Below are 26,790 nucleotides of genomic sequence, written 5' to 3'. Positions count from 1 at the left end.
TTACATCACTCTTTGACAATTACATCTCTATTTGACAATTACATCACTATTTACATCACTCTTTGACAATTACATCTCTATTTGACAATTACATCTCTATTTGACAATTACATCACTATTTACATCACTATTTGACAATTACATCTCTATTTGACAATTACATCACTATTTACATCACTATTTGACAATTACATCTCTATTTGACAATTACATCACTCTTTGACAATTACATCTATTTGACAATTACATCACTATTTGACAATTACATCTCTATTTGACAATTACATCACTATTTGACAATTACACCTCTATTTGACAATTACATCACTATTTGACAATTACATTTCTATTTGACAATTACACCTCTATTTGACAATTACATCTCTATTTCAAAGCATTAAATAACATACTGGGGCGGGACGTAGCCCAGTGGTAAAGCGCTTACTTGATGCGCGGTCGGTTTGGGATCGATGCCCGTCGGTAGGCCCATTTGGCTATTCCTCGTTCCAGCCAGTACACCACGACTGGTAAATCAAAGGCTGTGGTATCCTTTGCTACTAGTTGAAAAATGTAGCAGGTTTCTTCTCTAAGACTATATGTCAAAATTACCAAATGTTTGACATCATATAGCTCTAGTGGTGTCGTTAAAGACAACACCTTTAAATAACATATTGATTTATACAAATAATATAAGTTCTTCAAGTTTGCTCAAGAAAATTAAAATGATAAAAACAATATGAAGTGTTATTTCCGTCCGACACCAAAATAATTTCCACCCGACACTAAAATCAATAGAAGACAAAGGGTTAATCATAGAAATCAGGTGTCCTTGATTTCATTCATGTTCCTTTGTGCGATAGGTCAGTGGATCGATCACCCTCAATAGGCTCTGGTGTTTTCCCGTCCCAACCAGTCTGCGTATATCACAACTGGTACATCAAAGGCCGTTGTATGTACAGTCCTGTCTATGGGATGGTGTATATAAAAAATCTCTTGCTGCTAATCGAAAAGAGTAGCCCATGAAGTGGCGACAGCCGGTTTTCTCTCTCAATATCTGTGTGGTCCTTAACCATATGTCTGACAACATATAACCGAAAATAAAATGTGTTGAGTGCGTCGTTAAATAAAACATTTCCTTCCTTCCTGATACAGAAAATGAATGTTTTCAAGCGATGGGTATACTTGAGGTCAGAATGGCACAAAACGCTGTTGCTAGACGTTTTGGAGTTCATTAGTGTTCATCACAACACCACAGTGTCTGGCGGAGATGTTACCAACAGTTTAGGAATACTAGAATTTCTTTAGGAAGCCTACATGTGACGTCATGTTAGAAAACCGTCTCTAGTCTTCAGAATCATGTGGAAACAAGTGAAACATCCCGAAACATCCCGAGTTACGGACAGTTAGTGGAAGAACTCTAAGTAACTGTACTGTACATAACCGGTTACGTCATCACAAAATACGACCACGACATTCGAACAATGTGTAGCCATATTACGTTAATAACGACGCACCAAGCATGGTGTAGACACACTTTAGGTTCAGAATACAAGACTGAACCATGAACAGATAAAATAATAATACGTGTATGGCAATTAAAAGGTTTTAATTTATTTTTAAATGCATCTCTGAGGTTTTAATGGTGCACAGCACCATTTGTCTGTGTGTAGGTATTAGACTCCAAACACCAGCAGATAAAATACACTGACGTGTTGTGTAACAAATATTTCTTTCTGTCAAGAAAATAACAAACTGAACAGAAACATTAAATTGTAGTTATCTCCCTTGGTATGATAACCACCAGCGTACATGTAGTTGATAGGACCGGCCTCTGTGGCGCAGTGGTTAAGCCATCGGACTACAGGCTGGTAGGTCCAGGGTTCGCATCCCGGTACCGGCTCCAATGCAGAGCGAGTTCTTAAGGACTCGATGGGTGGGTGTAAGGCTACTACACCCTCTTCTTCCTCACCATCTTACTGACCACCAACCAACTATTAACTAACCCACAAAGTTGATAGGATTATCTAGACGATAGATCATCTTCATTTTGCATTTCATTTCAACTTATTTTCGTGCTTATATTCAATTAAGGTTCAAGCACGCTGTCCTGGGCACACACCTCAGCTATCTGGGCTGTGTTTCAGGAACAGTGGGTTAGTCGTTAGTTACATGTGGTTAGTGAGAGAGAAGAGGGTGTAATGGTCTACCCACTGAGTCGTTAAAACTACTTCTGGGTGGTAGGGCTGCGAACGCTGTACCTACCAGCCTTATGTTCATTGGCTTAACTATGACACCACCGAGGCCAATGATAGATCATTTGTTACTAACAATTTGTTCAAGTGTCTGTGTGTGTGTGTGCGTGCGCGTGCGCGTGTGGTGTGTGTATGAGTGTGTGTGTGTGTGTGTGTGTGTTTGTGTGTGTATGTGTGCGTGTGGTGTGAATGTGAGTGTGTGTGTGTGTGTATGAGTGTGGGAGTGTGTGTGTGTGTGAGAGAGAGAGAGAGAGTGTGTGTGTGAGTGTGTGTGTGTATGTATGTGTGTGTGTGTGTGTGTCTGTTGTGTATGTGTTGTGTGTGTCTGTGTGTGTGTATGTGTGTGTATCTGTGTGTGTGTAGGTGTCTGTGTGTGTGTGTATGTGTCTCTATGTGTGTATGTGTCTGTATGTGTGTATGTATGTATGTGTGTGTGTATGTATGTGTGTGTGTATGTGTGTGTATGTGTGTCTCTCTTTCTCTCTGTATGTGTGTCTCTCTGTGTATGTGTGTGTGTCTCTGTGTGTGTGTGTGTATGTGTGTGTATGTGTCTCTGTGTATGTATGTGTCTGTCTGTTTGTCTGTCTGTGTCTGTGTGTATGTGTGTCTGTGTGTATATATATGTGTGTGTGTGTATGTGTATGTGTGTGTCTGTGTGTGTCTGTGTCTGTGTGTATGTATATGTGTGTATGTGTGTGTGTGTATGTGTGTGTGTGTGTCTGTGTCTGTGTGTATGTATATGTGTGTATGTGTGTGTGTATGTGTGTGTGTGTGTGTGTTGGGGAGGTCTTCAGCAATCAAGTCCAAAGCAGTTTTAATGAAGAAGATTGACAGTTAAAAATATAAAAATATTCTTGGAAAGGCATTAACAAAATACAATACTATTTAGAACATATTCGTCCTATAAGTGCTCCAATTATATAGCGAGACACCATAAAAAAAAAAAAGAAGGAAAATCCACCCACTTGTAATATATATCAACTAACAATAACGCTATCGACAGCATCCTGTATCCTGCTCATGTAAACTCCTTAAACGGTTAATAAAATAATTATTTTTAAGTTTCTATATTTTTTTCCGGATTACTTTGCACCCCCCCCCCCCCCCCCGCTATGGCCATGTGTTTGAACCAGTGCCCATCGACTGGTGCAGCCCTCGACGGCCATCAATAGTGCCGTGGCAAAAAGCTGTACGACGGCAATCAATAGTGCCGTGGCAAAAAGCTGTACCTAAATTTATCTGCGACGGTAATTTTTTGTATTATGGTCGTGTATTTACATTTTTATTATTTGTACTATATTTCCGTCGTAAGATGACCTGGATATTGAGGGACTGGCCTCGGTGGCGTCGTAGTTAGGCCATCGGTCTAAAGGCTGGTAGGTACTGGGTTCGGAACCCAGTCGAGGCATGGGATTTTTAATCCAGATATAGACTCCAAACCCTTAGTGAGTGTTCCGCAAGGCTCAATGGGTAGGTGTAAACCACTTGCACCGACCAGTGATCTATAACTGGTTCAACAAAGGCCATGGTTTGTGCTATCCTGCCTGTGGGAAGCGCAAATAAAAGATCTCTTGCTGCCTGTCGTAAAAGAGTAGCCTATGTGGCGACAGCGGGTTTCCTCTAAAAAAAACAGTGTCAGAATGACCATATGTTTGACGTCCAATAGCCGATGATAAGATAAAAAAAATCAATGTGCTCTAGTGGCGTCGTTAAATAAAACAAACTTTACTTTGGATATTGAGGACTGCTGGTATATAGCAAAGACTGTGGTGCGTGCTGTCTCGTATATGGAGACACGCTCTTAGAATCTCTTCTGTTTTTTTCGACGTGCCAGCCACTGTGTCAGTAGATTTTCTACTCAGCCTGCACAGGCATACAATTATGTCAGAATCTGTTTAGGATACAGCCACAAAAAATAAGTGAAAGTATCACCATATATAGTACTAGACCTTACCATGGTGGCAGCTGCTAAGTAATGGTTACAAACCAATAAAATGTTGTGTATTTCTTGCCGGAAACCCCTCTGCCTGCGGCATCGGGGTTTCCTGCAGGAAATACACTCGTGGAATACAGAAATCAGAAAACCACATATATGTAGTTTTGTATTTATTACATACCCTAAATTGGAATTTTGTTTCTAAATAATAGTTTAAAAATTGTAACACTGCTAGTTAATGACGGGATTTCTCAATTTACACTAGGTCAGCTGTGTTACTACGCGGATCGATGAACCTCTAATTATTACACATAGGAATATAGTTCCATTTAAACAATAAATAGAAATAAGAAAGAGTGAGTGAAGGGTTACTTATAATATTAATGATATTGTTTGAAATGCCTTTTAACGATAATGCAATAGCTAAAATTCACGAACAATGTAATATTTAATTTGCTCGTAATACGTTACAAAACCTTCAGCACACCAGTTTAATCAACGAAGAAAAATGTCAAGAATTGTACACTCAGTGTCTGTGTCGTCATCGTTGTGTTTTGTTTTATTGATGTTCATGGACTTACTCGTTGCTAAAAAGTTGAAGTTTATATTAAATGTGCCTCCATAAATCATCGCCCCACTGAATAATCCGGTTGTCAGTTCATCCAAGTTTTCTACGTGAGGAGATGATGCATGCGACGTCATTTTTGCTAAAGTCGAGGACGGTCACTTTTAGCACCTTTGTTTTGGCTTCGTAGACAATAAATATAGTATATCTTACAGTAATTTCACTTGAAATCCATATTTCGTAAAAGGTACAATTTTTTAATCACAAGATTTTGTTCAAAAACATTCAGGTGCATTAGTAATGTTAAAAAAAAATTCAATAGCAATTTTGCTTTGGAATTTTTCCAATATTCTTAAAAAGGAAACGTCATGTATTATGGTTATTGTAAGGAGATGCAAAATGACGTCAATGGAATACTGACGTCATTTAAATTCAGAATTAGCTATGGTCTCACTACACAGATCACTTCCGGGTGAGAGTTGATTGATGACGGTCCACTATAGTTCCTAATTGGGACACATGTTATGGGTCACATATTCACTTCTAGCAAATGGTGAAGAATTAAAACAATATGTATGTTTAATGGTAAGCCTTCTGGCTGTATTTTGCCCATGTTATTTTGTAATATTGTGCATCGACCTTTTGGGACATGGGTATATAGCGCAAGTGACAGCCGGAGTGAATCGGTTAATGAACCACCTATTCGGACCGGTACTACAGCCAGATGCGGTCATATAGCAAAAAACTGAGACGGAAATGTTCTCAATTTTGGAGTGAAAATAAATGCTTATATAATGTATGTTTGCAATGGTGTATGTTGTTAGTGCCAACGAGAACCCGTTCTATGGGCAATCTTCGCTTGAAGTTGGGCAGTTTAACATGGGTTTCAATGGCAGATGACATCTGTGTAGTGAGACCTATATTATTACAATGCTTCGCAACATTAAAATAAAAACTAGTCTACTAACCTTGACCCCTGTCAATTCTGTTTTTTACAAGCAGACAACGCTGTTTGCAGGTCGGTATTTTTTTTTTTTTTTAATTTTCATAATTCTGGACAAAATATTAATTTTAAGTTATAAAATATGAAAGAAAGAAATAGTACCTTTTGTCAAATATATCATATCACAAAATTAACGTTGGATATGTTTTATTTATTGTGTACGAAGCCAAAACAAGGGTCCAAAAAGTGACTGTCGTCGACCTTAATCGTGCATTAAAAGGTCGTTGGTGAGTAGTGTTCCCGTCTCTAATTTTGGTATCGCGCTCATGAAATTGTAAATATTCGTCACCGTTTTTGTCTGTTTTCATTACAAATGTTCCACAAAATATAATTTTAAACATGCATAACAGTTAACTGCTTTAATAGGCAATTCAAACCAAGCACCAAACTTTGTTTACATATCGCTAAAGGCATTCCCGGTAACCATCATCTTCATAAATCAAGGCTAATATTCGTTCCTCGTATTCTGAATACGAGGAACGAATATTAGCCTTGATTTATGAAGATGGGTAACCATGTGCTTTAAATAGTAGCGTTGAATACGGCATAGTTCCGGCAGTTGAGTTGAATACGGAAAAGTGTATTTCATTTTTGTATTCAGGACTGTATTTATATAGTAAGATTTAATGGGTATGTAATAAAACGTCATACATTATTAAACACGACGACTTTGATGTAATATTTTTTATTATCATAATATCGACATCCATACATTCAGCATACATTACACGCGCGTGTATAACGTTCACAAACAACCGTACAAACCTACTAAGTACATGCCTTGGGTATAACTCTTAATGAAGATATTGAGAATATATTACTATAGGTTATCTAGGTTATATACACTACAAGTTAATGATGTTATATTCATGTATATATATATAAACAACACACACTAGTAAATTTTCATTGGTATAAAAATAAATAATACTACGTTTGACTGTGAACACATCTATGATAAGAGGAAAAAGCCTGTAGGCTACTTAAAGTTCTTTTCAACTTTAGTTCTTCATTTGAACTGTTTTAATATTCCTAGTTTTTAATCCTGCTCTCCTGTTTTAGACTTAGTTTTTTCTTGAAGATGTTAACTTCTGTTGACGAAACGTTAAGAATTTTACCATGTTGATCTAAACATAAACGTTTTAAAAATATTGTTTATATTTCATTGAATTGCACTACGGGTATTTTATTTATGAATGATCACGACTGGGGCACAATTTAAAAAAATGCAAATTCACACATTTTCATCTATGACAAAATCTGATAAATATGAAAGACTATTTCACGAGACTGCTAAAATCATATGTTGTTACTTTACAGTATGGACAGTGTTAACTCAGCATTATGTCAATATACGTTATGCCGTCTTACATTACGTCAAACTTATATCGTGTCATGTTAAATCCAACTCTCTCTCTCTCTCTCTCTCTCTCTCTCTCTCTCTCTCTCTCTCTCTCTCTCTCTCTCTCTCTCTCTCTGTGTGTGTGTGTGTGTGTGTGTGTGTGTTTGTGTGTGTGTGTGTTGTGTTATGTTACCATGTTAAATCAACCTAACTATGCAAGTCGTGTTGTCCTAAGTCATTGTTACATTACGTGTTAGTTATTTCAGCATGTGTCTTAGTATCAACACACAGGTTAATATAACCAATAGTATGCCAATACTTGGGCCAAGAATAAAAAAAACACCTTCTGGTTAATTAGCACGTAACAGCCATTACGAGGTTATTATGAGGTAGTGAAATAAATATGTTGGTGAGTGATATACAGAATGCTGAGCAGTATCGACAGTCTTTGGAGGGGGTGGGTCATGATGAGCGGGGTCATGGACTAGTGTACATGTGGGTTTAAAATATAAGCAGTGAAGGAAGCGCACACAAAACAAAACGTGAACACATCTGCCATAAGGACATTTGATATTTGAAAGTGTAAAAAGTGGCGGTGGATTTAATGTATTTGTTTGTAGAAACGTACCAAGGCCAATGGGAACGATATCTGGAGTAGGGGAGCACAACTTCTAGGGGAGGCGAAGTCTTTAGTGAGACTTCGTGGATAGACAATGTGTAGACTTCATGGATAGACTTAATGTGTAGACTCCATGGATAGACAATGTGTATACTCCATGGATAGACAATGTGTAGACTTCATGCATATACTTAATGTGTAGAATTCGTAGATAGACACAATGTGTAGACTCCATGGATAGACTTAATGTGTAGACTCCATGGATAGACAATGTGTAGACTCCATGCATATACTTAATGTGTAGACTCCATGGATAGACAATGTGTAGACTCCATGAATCAGTATGTGAAGTTACTCTTTAGTTAATACGTGTTCCCATCACAGTCACTATACGAAGGCCATCTTTCAATTTGCTTTCTTGAAGCTCTTTTCTTGGAAGCCAGAAGGGGTTCTCCATTAGGAAATGTGAAACTGTTCATACAGTGAGAACAACAGCGATATGAAGGCCATTGTTGTAATCTTTTGTTATGCTTCATTTTTACTGAGCCAGGGAAGTAGCGGGCAACGAGCAAAGTTCGAATCACAACTCTTAATTGCCAACACAATACGGAGACCATCTTATGGTACTTTGTAACTGTATTTTCTTCCATGTAAGTCAATACATGCAGTTGCTAATAAGACAATTTCAGTTAACAGTCAGCACAACGGCACTATGACGACCACGTTTGTGATGACGCATAACGCTTTGGTAAATGTATAACTGTATGATCAGTTGCTAATACGCAAATCCCAGTAAAATGTCAACTGCCAGCATCGCAATCATAAAATGAAGGCGGACTTTGGTTTGCTCTTCTTGACACTCCTATCGCGAAAGTACGTCACGACAGGGTTGCGCATGCCCAATGTGTCAAGCTCCGTGTCCTTGAACCTGGAAAACCTCTTCCCGTCGACGTTTTTCTTGTGCAGGTGTTTCACCAGCCGTTCGCTGACGCGTAGATGGCGGAAGAAGATAGACATCTCGTCTGCCGTGAAGTTGAACAGGCAGCCGTCTTTTGGTATCTCGATCTCCTGCTCAGGGAGCGAATCATCGTCTGAAATCAAACAGAAATATTTTAATTCGATCTTGTCAAACGTCAGTCAATGACATCTATAGTCCGTCCCATCCTCCTACAAAAATGTTTTTTGTTTTGTTGGGGTTTTTTAAAAAATAGTTTCAGCTTGGTTTGACGTAATAAGAAAAGTAAAAGTGTTTTGGAAAAAATAAAACAAGAAACAATTGTTTGTGTGCAATATAAAAAACAATCCTCTCAGAAATAAAGAACTTGTAGTAAATTCCAGACTATGAAAAAGGCGTTCCCTGTGGGAAGGACAATAGGTCACCCCAGTTCTTATTGAGACAAAAACTATGTAGACTTCAGGTGGTAACATAAATATCGCATTATGACATACTTGTGAAAGATTACGCCCGAATACTTTATGTCTGTTGTAAAAGTGATGATACAAAATAACCAGATTCTAACGCCCAGTCCCTTGCAAGTTAGCTCTGAACTAAAACCATGCTAGGAATCGTGCTCAGGCCCTTACCAACACACACTGATTTCAAACCCACTTTGTTTTAAACACGGTGTCATATGGATGGTTGAAACTTTAATTCGATATACCAGACACTATGTTGTATTTAGAAACTTTTGAATTAAATGTATCCAAAATGAAAATTATTTTGAAGTAGACAAGGAAGGAAGGAAGTATTTTATTTAATGACTTTGTAGTAGACAAATACGAAAGATTTACAGAATGGTTAGAACAAACTCCTATAAGCAAAAGAAGTATTGGTGACATCAAACAAACCATATCAAACCCAAAAGAAAGAAGATCCAAGAACAAACCTGACACTGCTATGGAAGGACCAAATATAAACTTGTGACTGTTATAGAAGGACTAAATACAAGCATGATACTGTCATGGAAGAAAGACTAAAGAACAAACCTGTGACTGTTACAGAAGGACTAAATACAAGCATGATACTGTCGTGGAAGAAAGACTAAAGAACAAGCCTGTGACTGTTACAGAAGGACTAAATACAAGCATGATACTGTCATGGAAGAAAGACTAAAGAACAAGCCTGTGACTGTTACAGAAGGACTAAATACAAGCCTGATACTGTCATGGAAGAAAGACTAAAGAACAAGCCTGTGACTGTTACAGAAGGACTAAATACAAGCCTGATACTGTCGTGGAAGAAAGACTAAAGAACAAGCCTGTGACTGTTACAGAAGGACTAAATACAAGCCTGATACTGTCGTGGAAGAAAGACTAAAGAACAAGCCTGTGACTGTTACAGAAGGACTAAATACAAGCCTGATACTGTCGTGGAAGAAAGACTAAAGAACAAGCCTGTGACTGTTACAGAAGGACTAAATACAAGCCTGATACTGTCGTGGAAGAAAGACTAAAGAACAAGCCTGTGACTGTTACAGAAGGACTAAATACAAGCCTGATACTGTCGTGGAAGAAAGACTAAAGAACAAGCCTGTGACTGTTACAGAAGGACTAAATACAAGCCTGATACTGTCGTGGAAGAAAGACTAAAGAACAAACCTGTGACTGTTACAGAAGGACTAAATACAAGCCTGATACTGTCGTGGAAGAAAGACTAAAGAACAAACCTGTGACTGTTACAGAAGGACTAAATACAAGCCTGATACTGTCGTGGAAGAAAGACTAAAGAACAAACCTGTGACTGTTACAGAAGGACTAAATACAAGCCTGATACTGTCGTGGAAGAAAGACTAAAGAACAAACCTGTGACTGTTACAGAAGGACTAAATACAAGCCTGATACTGTCGTGGAAGAAAGACTAAAGAACAAACCTGTGACTGTTACAGAAGGACTAAATACAAGCATGATACTGTCGTGGAAGAAAGACTAAAGAACAAACCTGTGACTGTTACAGAAGGACTAAATACAAGCATGATACTGTCGTGGAAGAAAGACTAAAGAACAAACCTGTGACTGTTACAGAAGGACTAAATACAAGCATGATACTGTCGTGGAAGGAAGACTAAAGAACAAGCCTGTGACTGTTACAGAAGGACTAAATACAAGCCTGATACTGTCGTGGAAGGAAGACTAAAGAACAAGCCTGTGACTGTTACAGAAGGACTAAATACAAGCCTGATACTGTCGTGGAAGGAAGACTAAAGAACAAGCCTGTGACTGTTACAGAAGGACTAAATACAAGCCTGATACTGTCGTGGAAGGAAGACTAAAGAACAAGCCTGTGGCTGCTACAGAAGGACTAAATACAAGCCTGATACTGTCGTGGAAGGAAGACTAAAGAACAAGCCTGTGACTGCTACAGAAGGACTAAATACAAGCCTGATACTGTCGTGGAAGGAAGACTAAAGAACAAGCCTGTGACTGCTACAGAAGGACTAAATACAAGCCTGATACTGTCGTGGAAGGAAGACTAAAGAACAAGCCTGTGACTGCTACAGAAGGACTAAATACAAGCCTGATACTGTCGTGGAAGGAAGACTAAAGAACAAGCCTGTGACTGCTACAGAAGGACTAAATACAAGCCTGACACTGTCGTGGAAGAAAGACTAAAGAACAAGCCTGTGACTGCTACAGAAGGACTAAATACAAGCCTGACACTGTCGTGGAAGAAAGACTAAAGAACAAACATGTGACTGCTACAGAAGGACTAAATACAAGCATGACACTGTCGTGGAAGAAAGACTAAAGAACAAACATGTGACTGCTACAGAAGGACTAAATACAAGCATGATACTGTCGTGGAAGAAAGACTAAAGAACAAACCTGTGACTGTTACAGAAGGACTAAATACAAGCATGATACTGTCATGGAAGGAAGACTAAAGAACAAGCCTGTGACTGTTATAGAAGGACTACATACAAGCCTGATACTGCCATGGAAGGAAGTCTAATAAACAAACCTGTGACTGTTATAGAGGGACTAAATACAAGCCTGATACTGTCATGGAAGGAAGTCTAATAAACAAACCTGTGACTGTTATAGAAGGACTAAATACAAGCCTGATACTGTCATGGAAGGGTGACTAAAGAACAAGCCTGTGACTGCTATAGAAGGACTAAATACAAGCATGATACTGTCATGGAAGAAAGACTAAAGAACAAGCCTGTGACTGTTATAGAAGGACTAAATACAAGCCTGATACTGCCATGGAAGGGTGACTAAAGAACAAGCCTGTGACTGTTATAGAAGGACTAAATACAAGAATGATACTGTCATGGAAGGGTGACTAAAGAACAAACCTGTGACTGTTATAGAAGGAGGACTTGGTGCTTGCTTCATCTTGTTCATCGACTCTCTGGGTGGAATACTCGGAACAGATTTGCCGTTCGCTCTAAATCTGAAAAAAACAACCCAGACAACACTTGACAACGTACTCCCACGTATATCTGCATATAAATTATCATAAATATATTGGCACTGCCCATAATCTAAAAACGTACTCTCACATAGGTATGTACATAAATGATCATACATATATTGGTATTGCCGATGTTATATGTACATCTACACATCAGTTATGAGTTCCTGGCACTAATGGCATAAACCTGTATAATAATAGTTACAACATAGTAAATTAATTAAATTTTAACTGGTTATCTATAATACGTATAGTTTTTTCTCACCAAGAACCTGATGGCCGCAGTATGACGTGTGATTTTAAAACGTACGTGTTGAGAGGTGTCGGGCACAGTGTTATTATTCTAGATGATTGTACAGATCACTGAGAAGGGACGTTACGTGTGAATGAGCCACGCGGGGTACATGTTCGACGGGAACTGTGGTCTCTTTGTGATACGATTCACGTTAATAGACCGCCGACATTCCATGTCAAACAGAACGGAGACTCCAGGCTACAGCTGGTAGAGGTGATATTCCATTAGCCTAGAAACACCAGGGCGACAGTATGTCTTTCAGACGGACGGACGGACGGACAGAGATAAGACCAGCATACGTAACATTTAGTCTCAAAATAAGATTTAAATATTTTGGGTTGTGAAGTTTCAAACAAATATGTAGATGCTAATACAGTCAAAAATAAATACCATGACGGCATTGAAAATAGACTATTTCAAACAAGAAAATAGTTTTACACAGACATATGATACAGTATTGTAACAGGATCAAGTAGCTTTTGAAAATACTTAACATGGACAATATTGTTTTTCTGTGCGTTTTACAGTCACCAACATTCCGATTCGATAAACGGGTTCTCGCATAACGGATGGAATGGAATCGATTTGATCAGCCTTTCCTGTTTCCCACTTAATACGCTCTGGTTAACACTTGCATAATATGACGTCACGTGACCACGCAACAATGCAGACTGCACCCACCCTCTCGGCGTTCAGGCATATGTAACTATTCACATTAATCGCTAATGTTTTCTCTCGGACCGGTTTGGGAAGAATATATTTTTCTTTCGAGGTAATAACTAAACAAAGCATATCTTCATCTAATTTGACAGCTAGGTAAATTCCTATTTGAGGGAGACAAATATATGGTGAGAAAGGGGGATAAATGCCGACAGAAACGTACGTGCATATAAACATATATATGACAGCTACGTAAATTCCTATTTATTAATTTGTTTGTCCTATAACTCTCCCTCACCAACCCTCCCCTCCCCCACACACAGCAGGAAGTGGGGTTGGGGTGAGGGAGACAAAGATATGGTGAGAAAGGGGGATAAATGCCGACAGAAAAATACGTGCATACAGACCTATGTATACATACACACACATGCACATACATATGCACACACACACACACACACACACACACACACACAGGCACGCACACACACATACACACATATACATACGCACACACGCACAGGCACGCACATACGTACACACAGACATAAACACATACACACACAAGCAGACACACATACACACGTACAGTCAAATATACACGTACATACACGTACAGTCAAATATACACGTACGTACAGGTACAGTCAAATATACACGTACTTACACGTACAGTCAAATATACACGTACGTACAGGTACAGTCAAATATACACATACTTGCACGTAGTCAAATATGCACGTACTTACACGAACAGTCAAATATACACGTACTTACACGTACAGTCAAATATACACGTACGTACAGGTACAGTCAAATATACACATACGTAAACGTAGTCAAATATGCATGTACTTACACGTACAGTCAAACATAGAGGTACATACACGTACAGTCAAACATACACGTACGTACACGTAGTCAAATATACACGTACTTTCATATACAGTCAAACACACACGTACTTACACGTAGTCAAATATACACGTACTTCCATGTCAATTACTATAACCATGTTCATTGAAATAGTAAATTTGTAATTACTTTACTGATAAGCCTAATAAACAAACATGCTAAAATCAACACGGAAATATAATAATAAATTTTCATTTCCCAGAAATGAGCAACGTGTTTTATCAACTCCGCCTCCGCCCTCACGCATACACACACATTTACGTATAACACTCGCATGCCCTCACACACACGCGTACATATACACACATATCTACAGACGCAATGTCATGTAGATTTAAACCTCACCATATGTCAAGAAACTTTGTAACATGACGAAAAAAAAACAACCCACTTAAAGCTACTGACGTATTTATGCGCATATTAAGACTTTTTGGAAACGTCAAGTCTTACCTCATATATTTCCTCGCCATCACAAGTGAGCACGGATTGCCTAGCGACACATCGAGCCATCCAGATGTTGGCGGTCATTATGAACAGAGATCGGGGAATGTAGTGAAATGCATAATCTTGATCACCGAAAGTGGGCGTTAACTTTCGGCAATCTCCGTGTTCATAAACCGGGTTTAGAGACGAGAGTCTTGTATGAGACATTTTCCAAAAACGTTATCACACCCGGTAAGTAAACACGGAGTGTTGATAACACAAAAGGTTCAAACAGTGGCTGAATATCAGCTTCGTTCGGAGTTCTCTGAATTCCTCATCAGTCTTTTGTATCCTGCGGGGATTCAGAGTCCGTGCAGTCCGCTTAGCTCTAATAAAATATATCTGTTCAAATCTCTGCCGTCCACACAATAGAGGCCCGGGTAGTAGACGGAGTTAACTCGGTATTAACAGCTTTCATATACAGTACAAATACTTCACATCTTTGTCTACAACTGGAAATAAACTGGACAGACACCTGCCCAGGCGCCTGTCTTCCTAGAGTTTAAATTATATCGAATGGACAGCAGAAAACATTACGAAAAGTATTTTTAAAGTACTAAAAAGATTCGTAAATAAACCCATGCCTTTTTCTAAAGTTTACTAATGTTAATTATCCTGATCATTTGTACGCGTTAATATATCAAAAGTTGTGAGTATTGGGTTCGCATCCTCGAACCGGTTCTCACCAACAGTGAAGTTTAACGACTCGGTAAGGAAGCGGAGAACACTATACCGAATTATCTCTCTCTCTAACCACTAACCCATTGTTCTAGACGGACAGCCCAGATAACAGGTGTGTGCCCAGTGCAGCGTGTTTAAATCGTTATTGGATATAAGCACGAAATATTTTGAAGCCAAAGTTTATCTGGGCTCAGTAAAAAGTTTAAACATATTTATTATATCATACGAAAAGTATTTGTAAAGTATGAAAAACGTTCTTACCCCTGAAGTCTGGTCTTAAGAAGACTGGTCGTCGATTCGTGTCACAAGGGGGAAATAAATTACAACTATTATAACGAATATACTGGAATGTATGAAACAGAGGACCCCCATGATGGGACGGGGGAGTGGACGAATTCATTGTGGAGATGGTGGGTGGCACGATGAATCGCGAACACCTATGTTAACATGTAATTAATATTTAAAACCTACACACAACGTCTGACTCGACCACCTCCATACGATCTGTCATTCAATAACCTGCTGTTAGTACACACCTATACAAAATGACGTTCCATTCAGCAACCTCCTTTCAAACGTAATGTTATCACATAGCACTGCATAACCCCCCACGGTACCCCATTAAAACATGTATTACCGCTGAAAGCTACTATTATGTACCTTTGACTGTTTCGCCAGTGAGGAACGTGTAACCACACAGATCATTATCTACCACTTATTTATCCGTCCATTGTGTTTTCATTTTGCCAGGGGGAGAGCTAGGAATGTCAGTCACAAACCATGTTCATTGATGTTTTAAGGAAATGCGTTGTCGTGAAAGTAATATAAGCATTTACATAATCAAATTGAATGTACAATTTTTTTCTGTCATTATTGATTCTTTTGTCCGGTTGATTTTTATATGTCAATGTATTCGTTTTAATATAAAAAATCTTCCGTCAAGCTATTACAACAACGAAATACGAATATGTGCACACAGATTCGACATAGAAACTGGTACATAGAACAATATCGTTGAAGATAAAACGATATATAAACTATGAAACCTTTGTGTTGGATATGAATTACACACTCTGATAAAATGTAACGATTTCACAAAACAATTCAGAAATATTCTGTTCCTTAAAGTTAATCAAATAAACCCAATATTTATTAAACTGAATGATATGGAAACAATGTTTTATCTACTCCCCTGTCCAACTCACATTGCGATATTAGTAGGTCAATTCTGTTCGTTTGATGTATTTTTCACAGGCTGTCTAGTTGTGTGTTTATGTATTTTTATATCATTCATATATAAACATAAACGACTGATTGTGTTCGTCTGTCACTGTAGCTATTACTACCACTGTCAGTGTACTCTGCGTTAGGGTGTCACTAGCTATTACCACCACTGTCAGTGTACTCGTGTTAGGGTGTCACTGTAGCTATTACCACCACTGTCAGTGTACTCTGTGTTAGGGTGCCACTGTAGCTATTTACACCACTGTCAGTGTACTCTATGTTAGGGTGTCACTGTAGCTATTACCACCACTGTCAGTGTACTCTATGTTAGGGTGCCACTGTAGCTATTACCACCACTGTCAGTGTACTCTGTGTTAGGGTGCCACTGTAGCTATTTACACCACTGTCAGTGTACTCTGTGTTAGGGTGCCACTGTAGCTATTTACACCACTGTCAGTGTACTCTATGTTAGGGTGTCACTGTAGCTATTACCACCACTGTCAGTGTACTCTATGTTAGGGTGCCACTGTAGCTATTACCACCACTGTCAGTGTACTCTGTGTTAGGGTGCCACTGTAGCTATTACCACCACTGTCAGTGTACTCTGTGTTAGGGTGTCACTGTAGCTATTTACACCACTGTCAGTGTACTCTGTGTTAGGGTGCCACTGTAGCTATTACCACCACTGTCAGTGTACTCTGTGTTAGGGTGCCACTGTAGCTATTACCACCACAGTCAGTGTACTCTGTGTTAGGGTGTCACTGTAGCTATTTACACCACTGTCAGTGTACTCTGTTAGGGTGTCACTGCAGCTATTACCACCACTGTCAGTGTACCCTGTGTTAGGGTGTCACTGTAGCTATTACCACCACTGCCAGTGTACTCTATGTTAGGGTGTCACTGTAGCTATTACCACCACTGTCAGTGTACTCTGTGTTAGGGTGTCACTGTATCTATTTACACCACTGTCAGTGTACCCTGTGTTAGGGTGTCACTGTAGCTATTACTACCACTGTCAGTGTACTCTATGTTAGGGTGCCACTGTAGCTATTACCACCATTGTCAGTGTACTCTGTGTTAGGGTGTCACTGTAGCTATTACCACCACTGCCAGTGTACTCTATGTTAGGGTGTCACTGTAGCTATTACCACCACTGCCAGTGTACTCTATGTTAGGGTGTCACTGTAGCTATTTACACCACTGCCAGTGTACTCTGTGTTAGGGTGTCACTGTAGCTAATACCACCACTGTCAGTGTACTCTGTGTTAGGGTGCCACTGTAGCTATTACCACCACTGTCAGTGTACTCTGTGTTAGGGTGCCACTGTAGCTATTTACACCACTGCCAGTGTACTCTATGTTAGGGTGTCACTGTAGCTATTACCACCATTGTCAGTGTACTCTATGTTAGGGTGTCACTGTAGCTATTACCACCACTGTCAGTGTACTCTGTGTTAGGGTGTCACTGTAGCTATTACCACCACTGCCAGTGTACTCTGTGTTAGGGTGTCACTGTAGCTATTACCACCACTGTCAGTGTACTCTATGTTAGGGTGTCACTGTAGCTATTTACACCACTGCCAGTGTACTCTGTGTTAGGGTGTCACTGTAGCTAATACCACCACTGTCAGTGTACTCTGTGTTAGGGTGTCACTGTAGCTAATACCACCACTGTCAGTGTACTCTATGTTAGGGTGTCACTGTAGCTATTACCACCACTGTCAGTGTACCCTGTGTTAGGGTGTCACTGTAGCTATTTACACCACTGCCAGTGTACTCTGTGTTAGGGTGTCACTGTAGCTATTTACACCACTGCCAGTGTACTCTGTGTTAGGGTGTCACTGTAGCTATTACCACCACTGTCAGTGTACTCTATGTTAGGGTGTCACTGTAGCTATTACCACCACTGCCAGTGTACTCTGTGTTAGGGTGCCACTGTAGCTATTTACACCACTGTCAGTGTACTCTATGTTAGGGTGTCACTGTAGCTATTACCACCACTGTCAGTGTACTCTATGTTAGGGTGCCACTGTAGCTATTACCACCACTGTCAGTGTACTCTGTGTTAGGGTGCCACTGTAGCTATTTACACCACTGTCAGTGTACTCTGTGTTAGGGTGCCACTGTAGCTATTTACACCACTGTCAGTGTACTCTATGTTAGGGTGTCACTGTAGCTATTACCACCACTGTCAGTGTACTCTATGTTAGGGTGCCACTGTAGCTATTACCACCACTGTCAGTGTACTCTGTGTTAGGGTGCCACTGTAGCTATTACCACCACTGTCAGTGTACTCTGTGTTAGGGTGTCACTGTAGCTATTTACACCACTGTCAGTGTACTCTGTGTTAGGGTGCCACTGTAGCTATTACCACCACTGTCAGTGTACTCTGTGTTAGGGTGCCACTGTAGCTATTACCACCACAGTCAGTGTACTCTGTGTTAGGGTGTCACTGTAGCTATTTACACCACTGTCAGTGTACTCTGTTAGGGTGTCACTGCAGCTATTACCACCACTGTCAGTGTACCCTGTGTTAGGGTGTCACTGTAGCTATTACCACCACTGCCAGTGTACTCTATGTTAGGGTGTCACTGTAGCTATTACCACCACTGTCAGTGTACTCTGTGTTAGGGTGTCACTGTATCTATTTACACCACTGTCAGTGTACCCTGTGTTAGGGTGTCACTGTAGCTATTACTACCACTGTCAGTGTACTCTATGTTAGGGTGCCACTGTAGCTATTACCACCATTGTCAGTGTACTCTGTGTTAGGGTGTCACTGTAGCTATTACCACCACTGCCAGTGTACTCTATGTTAGGGTGTCACTGTAGCTATTACCACCACTGCCAGTGTACTCTATGTTAGGGTGTCACTGTAGCTATTTACACCACTGCCAGTGTACTCTGTGTTAGGGTGTCACTGTAGCTAATACCACCACTGTCAGTGTACTCTGTGTTAGGGTGCCACTGTAGCTATTACCACCACTGTCAGTGTACTCTGTGTTAGGGTGCCACTGTAGCTATTTACACCACTGCCAGTGTACTCTATGTTAGGGTGTCACTGTAGCTATTACCACCATTGTCAGTGTACTCTATGTTAGGGTGTCACTGTAGCTATTACCACCACTGTCAGTGTACTCTGTGTTAGGGTGTCACTGTAGCTATTACCACCACTGCCAGTGTACTCTGTGTTAGGGTGTCACTGTAGCTATTACCACCACTGTCAGTGTACTCTATGTTAGGGTGTCACTGTAGCTATTTACACCACTGCCAGTGTACTCTGTGTTAGGGTGTCACTGTAGCTAATACCACCACTGTCAGTGTACTCTGTGTTAGGGTGTCACTGTAGCTAATACCACCACTGTCAGTGTACTCTATGTTAGGGTGTCACTGTAGCTATTACCACCACTGTCAGTGTACCCTGTGTTAGGGTGTCACTGTAGCTATTTACACCACTGCCAGTGTACTCTGTGTTAGGGTGTCACTGTAGCTATTACCACCACTGTCAGTGTACTCTATGTTAGGGTGTCACTGTAGCTATTACCACCACTGCCAGTGTACTCTGTGTTAGGGTGTCACTGTAGCTATTACCACCACTGTCAGTGTACTCTGTGTTAGGGTGTCACTGTAGCTATTTACACCACTGCCAGTGTACTCTGTGTTAGGGTGTCACTGTAGCTAATACCACCACTGTCAGTGTACTCTGTGTTAGGGTGTCACTGTAGCTAATACCACCACTGTCAGTGTACTCTGTGTTAGGGTGTCACTGTAGCTATTACCACCACTGTCAGTGTACCCTGTGTTAGGGTGTCACTGTAGCTATTACCACCACTGTCAGTGTACTCTGTGTTAGGGTGCCACTGTAGCTATTTACACCACTGTCAGTGTACTCTATGTTAGGGTGTCATTGTAGCTATTACCACCACTGTCAGTGTACTCTATGTTAGGGTGTCACTGTAGCTATTACCACCACTGCCAGTGTACTCTGTGTTAGGGTGTCACTGTAGCTATGTACACCACTGTCAGTGTACCCTGTGTTAGGGTCTCACTGTAGCTAGTTACACCACTGTCAGTGTACTCTGTGTTAGGGTGCCACTGTAGCTAATACCACCACTGTCAGTGTACTCTATGTTAGGGTGTCACTGTAGCTAATACCACCACTGTCAGTGTACTCTATGTTAGGGTGTAACTGTAGCCATTACCACCACTGTCAGTGTACTCTGTGTTAGGGTGTCACTGTAGCCATTACCACCACTGTCAGTGTACCCTGTGTTAGGGTGTCACTGTAGCTAGTACCACCACTGTCAGTGTACTCTGTGTTAGGGTGTCACTGTAGCTATTACCACCACTGCCAGTGTACCCTGTGTTAGGGTGTCACTGTAGCTAGTACCACCACTGTCAGTGTACTCTGTGTTAGGGTGTCACTGTAGCTAGTACCACCACTGCCAGTGTACTCTATGTTAGGGTGTCACTGTAGCTATTACCACCACTGTCAGTGTACCCTGTGTTAGGGTGTCACTGTAGCTATTACCACCACTGTCAGTGTACTCTGTGTTAGGGTGCCACTGTAGCTATTTACACCACTGTCAGTGTACTCTGTGTTTGTGTGTCACTGTAGCTATTACCACCACTGTCAGTGTACCCTGTGTTAGGGTGTCACTGTAGCTATTACCATCACTGCCAGTGTACTCTGTGTTAGGGTGTCACTGTAGCTAGTACCACCACTGTCAGTGTACTCAATGTTAGGGTGTCACTGTAGCTATTACCACCACTGCCAGTGTACTCTGTGTTAGGGTGTCACTGTAGCTATTTACACCACTGTCAGTGTACTCTGTGTTAGGGTGTCACTGTAGCTAGTACCACCACTGTCAGTGTACTCAATGTTAGGGTGTCACTGTAGCTATTACCACCACTGTCAGTGTACTCTGTGTTAGGGTGCCACTATAGCTATTTACACCACTGCCAGTGTACTCTGTGTTAGGGTGTCATTGTAGCTATTACCACCACTGTCAGTGTACTCTATGTTAGGGTGTCACTGTAGCTATTATCGCCACTGCCAGTGTACTCTATGTTAGGGTGTCACTGTAGCTAGTACCACCACTGTCAGTGTACTCTGTGTTAGGGTGTCACTGTAGCTATTTACACCACTGTCAGTGTGCTCTGTGTTAGGGTGTCACTGTAGCTATTTACACCACTGTCAGTGTACTCTGTGTTAGGGTGTTACTGTAGCTATTTATACCACTGCCCGTGTACCCTGTGTTAGGGTGTCACTGTAGCTATTTACACCACTGTCAGTGTACTCGTGTTAGGGTGTCACTGTAGCTATTACCACCACTGTCAGTGTACTCTGTGTTAGGGTGTCACTGTATCTATTTACACCACTGTCAGTGTACCCTGTGTTAGGGTGTCACTGTAGCTATTTACACCACTGTCAGTGTACTCTGTGTAGGGTGTCACTGTAGCTATTTACACCACTGTCAGTGTACTCTGTGTTAGGGTGTCACTGTAGCTATTTACACCACTGTCAGTGTACTCTGTGTTAGGGTGTTACTGTAGCTATTTATACCACTGCCCGTGTACCCTGTGTTAGGGTGTCACTGTAGCTATTTACACCACTGTAGTGTACTCGTGTTAGGGTGTCACTGTAGCTATTTACGCCACTGTCAGTGTACTGTGTGTTAGGGTGTCACTGTAGCTATTTACACCACTGTCAGTGTACTCTGTGTTAGGGTGTCACTGTAGCTATTTACACCACTGTCAGTGTACTCTGTGTTAGGGTGTCACTGTAGCTATTTACACCACTGTCAGTGTACTCGTGTTAGGGTGTCACTAGCTATTTACACCACTGTCAGTGTACTCTGTGTTAGGTGTCACTGTAGCTATTTACACCACTGTCAGTGTACTCTGTGTTAGGGTGTCACTGTAGCTATTTACACCACTGCCAGTGTACTCTGTGTTAGGGTGTCACTGTAGCTATTACCACCACTGTCAGTGTACTCTGTGTTAGGGTGTCACTGTAGCTATTACCACCACTGCCAGTGTCCCCTGTGTTAGGGTGCCACTGTAGCTATTTACACCACTGTCAGTGTACTCTGTGTTAGGGTGTCACTGTAGCTATTACCACCACTGCCAGTGTCTCCTGTGTTAGGGTGCCACTGTAGCTATTTACACCACTGTCAGTGTAGTCTTGTGTGTCGTGGTCTGTCAGAGACACATAACACATAACACTAATGGACATAAGCTGGGCACATTGCTAGGGTTCTTATTTCTCTACTTCTCCCACGCACGTGGTGCCAGTTAATGTATCACAATGCCTCTGTGGGGAAGTCTGCGTGGTTTATTAATTAGGCGAGTGCAAGTCACATGAAACAGGCATGGTGTGTTGGTTTTCATTAGCAGTGACAATAAAACACTAGTCTGGTATGTTGACTGTTAAGCAACGAGAAGAAAACACAATCATGGTTTGTTGATTCTGACAGAAGTCTAGTACATAGAAGCACTTCTTACCAGAGCTATGTGTACCTGGTCAATAGAACTTGTAATTCAGATACAGAGTTTACCTATAGATCGTTATTTCTCATTGAATAGCAATGAGTTGTCAGGGATCATAAGACCTAGAGCAACGACGTACAGCCTGGCTGAGATCGGCAGTCAGAGGACCCATGTGTCCTTGATAAATCAGAACTACCAAAGTCTTCAGCAGACTTCATACGCAGTTACTAAGCTTTTGGTAGATTTAGATTTTTTGCGTGTTGGCATGAGTGTACAAGAAACCCAAATGCGTGAGTCTTAGCAAATGTGAAAAATGTTACTACAATCCGTTTGAACAAAATGTCAACAAACTGTGCATGCCTTGGCGATACATCTATCGCCAATACATCTATCTATAGATGCTATATTCAGTAAGGTCACCAGATAATATGGGACAGCCATAAGCGACGCCTCGAATTCCTCACCTAAGGCATGTCATAAACTACTGGTGAAACAACCGTGTCAGAAGAACACAACGTATCAGTAGATTTAGAATTTGTCATATGAATAGATGTATGCTGAAACAGAAGGATTATTTTTCAATATAAAAGATACTTGAAAAGCTGAAGTTTTGCCTTTTTAGTGTACATCTGTGCAGAATCGTATATTGGTTTGAATCTACTGAATCTGTATAGACCTATAAGTGTCTTCAAAACGATACAGAAGACCTATTTTGGTTGACGGGTAAATCATTTGAAGGAAATTTTGTCCTCGTGAATGAATTTCTAATTTGTGGGACTAATCGTTTGAAACCCAGACCGCGTGCTTCGGTAAGTGATGTAGTTATGTGTACAATAGCTTCAGTTATGGTTACAATTAAAAAACTAGCATTTTAATCGAGTTAATAGGCGATACAAATAAATAAATAAATCATTTAGACTAACGAAATAAGTGTTCGAAGAAGAAGAAGTCTAAGTCAACTGATATATACCGTTTTAATAATAGATGTTGCTATAAATATATTGTTAAAAACACCTCTGGAAGATGGTGGTGGATGTTGCATCACAATGTCTAGGCAATAATCGCACTGTAATCAGCAATTTGATTTGCCAAACGATACCGTATTGAAAATGTTCGTGATGTCTGAGTGTCTGCCAACATTTAATGTACTCAAATTCCAAATCGGTTTGACATTAAATCTGTTCTGGACATAAAAACCCGATATTACCCCCCCCCCCCCCCAAAAAACCCACCTCCAAACAAATAAACAAAAACATTTTAAAAAAACATCACACACAAAAACCACAAAGAAACAACTTTTCTCTGTTCAGGTTCAATCTGATTAAAATTAGCTCTACTGGATCTAACCAGTAGATCTATCAGCATTGCGTGAACTCCCATATCCAGGTGACATTTCATCTATAAATAACAATTTAAATATCGACCAATTACACTTCGCCTTTTATAGCGTTATTCTGGAGTATACAAATTCTAAAAATATCGGGCGAGACTATTTATGCAATAGGCGAACGTGTTGGTCTATTTCAACATTGAAAAAACAGGGGGAAAAGTGCAGTAATAAACTTTGGATTGTATACTGGTATAAACAGATTTTATGGCTATACCATCACGGTTTATTTTTTCGTCTTGAAACGAATTTTATATTGCAATTAGTTTCCGGCATACTTCGTAATTCACACGAATTATTTCGTATACCCTCGGCATAACCCCGAGTGTTTTCAAATTCTTTTCTAATCACTGGCATGATTTTGCAAATAAGGTTTTGATTGGTCGAATGAAAGGTCAACTGGACATGAGCTCCAACGGGCTGCTGTTAGATCCGCATGTAATAGTGGAGCTAATTTTAATTAGATTGGTTCAGGTTGAAACTATTATTTTTGTGTGGAGATAGCAACATATCACAAATTGAGCTCGAGGGAACCTACCGGTCAAAAACCTCCAGACTATAAGAAAACAATTAAAGCCTGATTCATATTTTACAAATGATTCTTTTCTAGCAGCGCACGCGCCAGTGAGTCAATTGAAAGCCCACACAACTACTCCTCTGTCATTTGACAGGCAGACACAAAACATCGCTTTAATACAGGCATTTATTTACAGCATGCCGACACGTACTATCAGAATGACAGATTGGGTTTTTTTGTTGGTTGCTTTTTGCTGCTGTTCCATAAAATTAGGCCTGTCCCTGACAGTTAAAATCTACATATTGTTGTGGTTCGGTGGATTTTTAAAACAATATTATATAGATACTTTATGTCATGTTTTTAAAAAATCGAATCAGTTAACGATATGTTCACACAATACACAACCATTAATTGATAATTAATTAGCGTGTTGGTCTCAAAATATATACATTTAAAAAATCTTTAAAATCAATTTTAAGTTTTAAAAATAATTTTTACATTCAGATATCAACAGTCGAATCAGACAGACATAGGTCCATACTACCCGGCAACATGATTCGAGTTGGAATAATCGACCCGATTTATGTCTTCACATACAGACTACACGATGACAGTTGTTTCTCCTTTGAATGTAGTCCATAACTTAATAAAATAATATCTATCCACCCATTCAATTAATATCACCCACCCATCTTTTCATCCAATATACTATCCATCCATCCATCCATTCACCCATCATTACATCTATCCATTCATCCAATAATCCTCCCATCCCATATCCCACGCATCCATCTTTTTGTTCATTCATCCATCCATCCACCCAATATCCCACCCATCCTTCCATCCATCCATCCAAACACACATTCACTCATTCATTCATCCATCTACCCATTCATTCATTCATCCATCCACCTATTATTTCATTTATTCATTCTTACCCGTTTGAGACTGTCGTCTGCTCCGTCCCACTCTCTTCCCCCAGCAGGTGTCCGCCGAACAGCAGGACCCCGTGTCCGCCGTTTTGGTTGTGTCTGGACAGACTAGACTTGTCGCTGCTCATAGAACTCTGTCTGCTGTGTAAGGAATCGCCATGGTAACCGTTCTCCAGTCCCACGTCTGCCGACCAGTCGGCCATCTTGTTCGGTACTGGCTTGAGGATCTACGACTCCGGCCGAAGCATGTTATCCCCACCCACGATCACTTTCCGCTAAACTGGCGCAGCGTGCAGCAGCTTTGATATGGTTTCGTGTAAATATGTACCCGTGACGGAGCGGACCGCAGCGACGTTTTCCTGTCAGCTATTTATAAAGTAACCGGTCCGACCGGTATTCGTGTGTGTGAACGAAAGACGTTTTAATTTCCACATGACAACCGGAGCGTGTTGCAGGTTGCCTGCGTATAATGGAGCGAACGAAGCAGTGCCAGGCTCCGTGTGGGACGGAAAACACAAGGTACATCACTGAACTACAACCAAATAAAACTGAAACTTTTATTAAAATTGTTATTTTAACCAGAAAGAAAATGAAAAATAAATAAACAAGTAGATAATGAAACAAATAAATTAGGAAATAATATAAATAAAATTCCAGTATGAAATATGAGAGACTTTTTATTGTTAACATAATATGCAGGGCCGTAGCTAGCGGGGGGGGGGGGGAAGGGGGGCAAGGGGGACAGTTGCACGTCACAGAAAAAAAACCCGGAAAGCACTATAGAAACCTTAAATAAAATTATCTTCTTAACTGTTTAAAACCCCGTTCTCAATTTTCTACGCGAATTCCGTGCGACCACCAAATCGTACAGGGCGTGCGGGAGTCGCACGGCAGTATGTTGATGATTCGCACACGTTGTAGGGGTGTCGTGTGTATTTCGGACATGTCGCATGCCGGTGCGACATTTTTCAAATGTTTAAAATTATCGTACTGCTGTCTCTAGGTTCGCACAGTTCGCATTGGTCGCATAGAGGTTGCACAACAGTCGCACGGCAGTATGATAGGTCGCAC

At 40.5% G+C, this 26,790-nt stretch overlaps 1 protein-coding gene across 1 annotated transcript; it reads right to left on the bottom strand.

Moving 5' to 3' along the window:
* Positions 1 to 6,425: 6,425 nt before the first annotated feature.
* Positions 6,426 to 26,192, bottom strand: LOC121374916. Its single transcript, XM_041502051.1, has 3 exons — positions 25,726 to 26,192; positions 12,016 to 12,113; positions 6,426 to 8,808 (listed from the first exon to the last, which is right to left on the bottom strand). Exons 1-3 carry the CDS (start codon positions 25,920 to 25,922, stop codon positions 8,537 to 8,539), a joined length of 567 nt encoding a protein of 188 aa, XP_041357985.1. The 5' UTR covers positions 25,923 to 26,192; the 3' UTR covers positions 6,426 to 8,536.
* Positions 26,193 to 26,790: the final 598 nt, after the last annotated feature.

This window comes from Gigantopelta aegis, chromosome 6 (assembly GCF_016097555.1).
Source record: "Gigantopelta aegis isolate Gae_Host chromosome 6, Gae_host_genome, whole genome shotgun sequence".
In the NCBI taxonomy this organism is placed as follows: Eukaryota; Metazoa; Mollusca; class Gastropoda; order Neomphalida; family Peltospiridae; genus Gigantopelta; species Gigantopelta aegis.
Note: the sequence above shows the minus strand (reverse complement) of the source record. Positions and strands in the feature narration are given on the sequence as shown.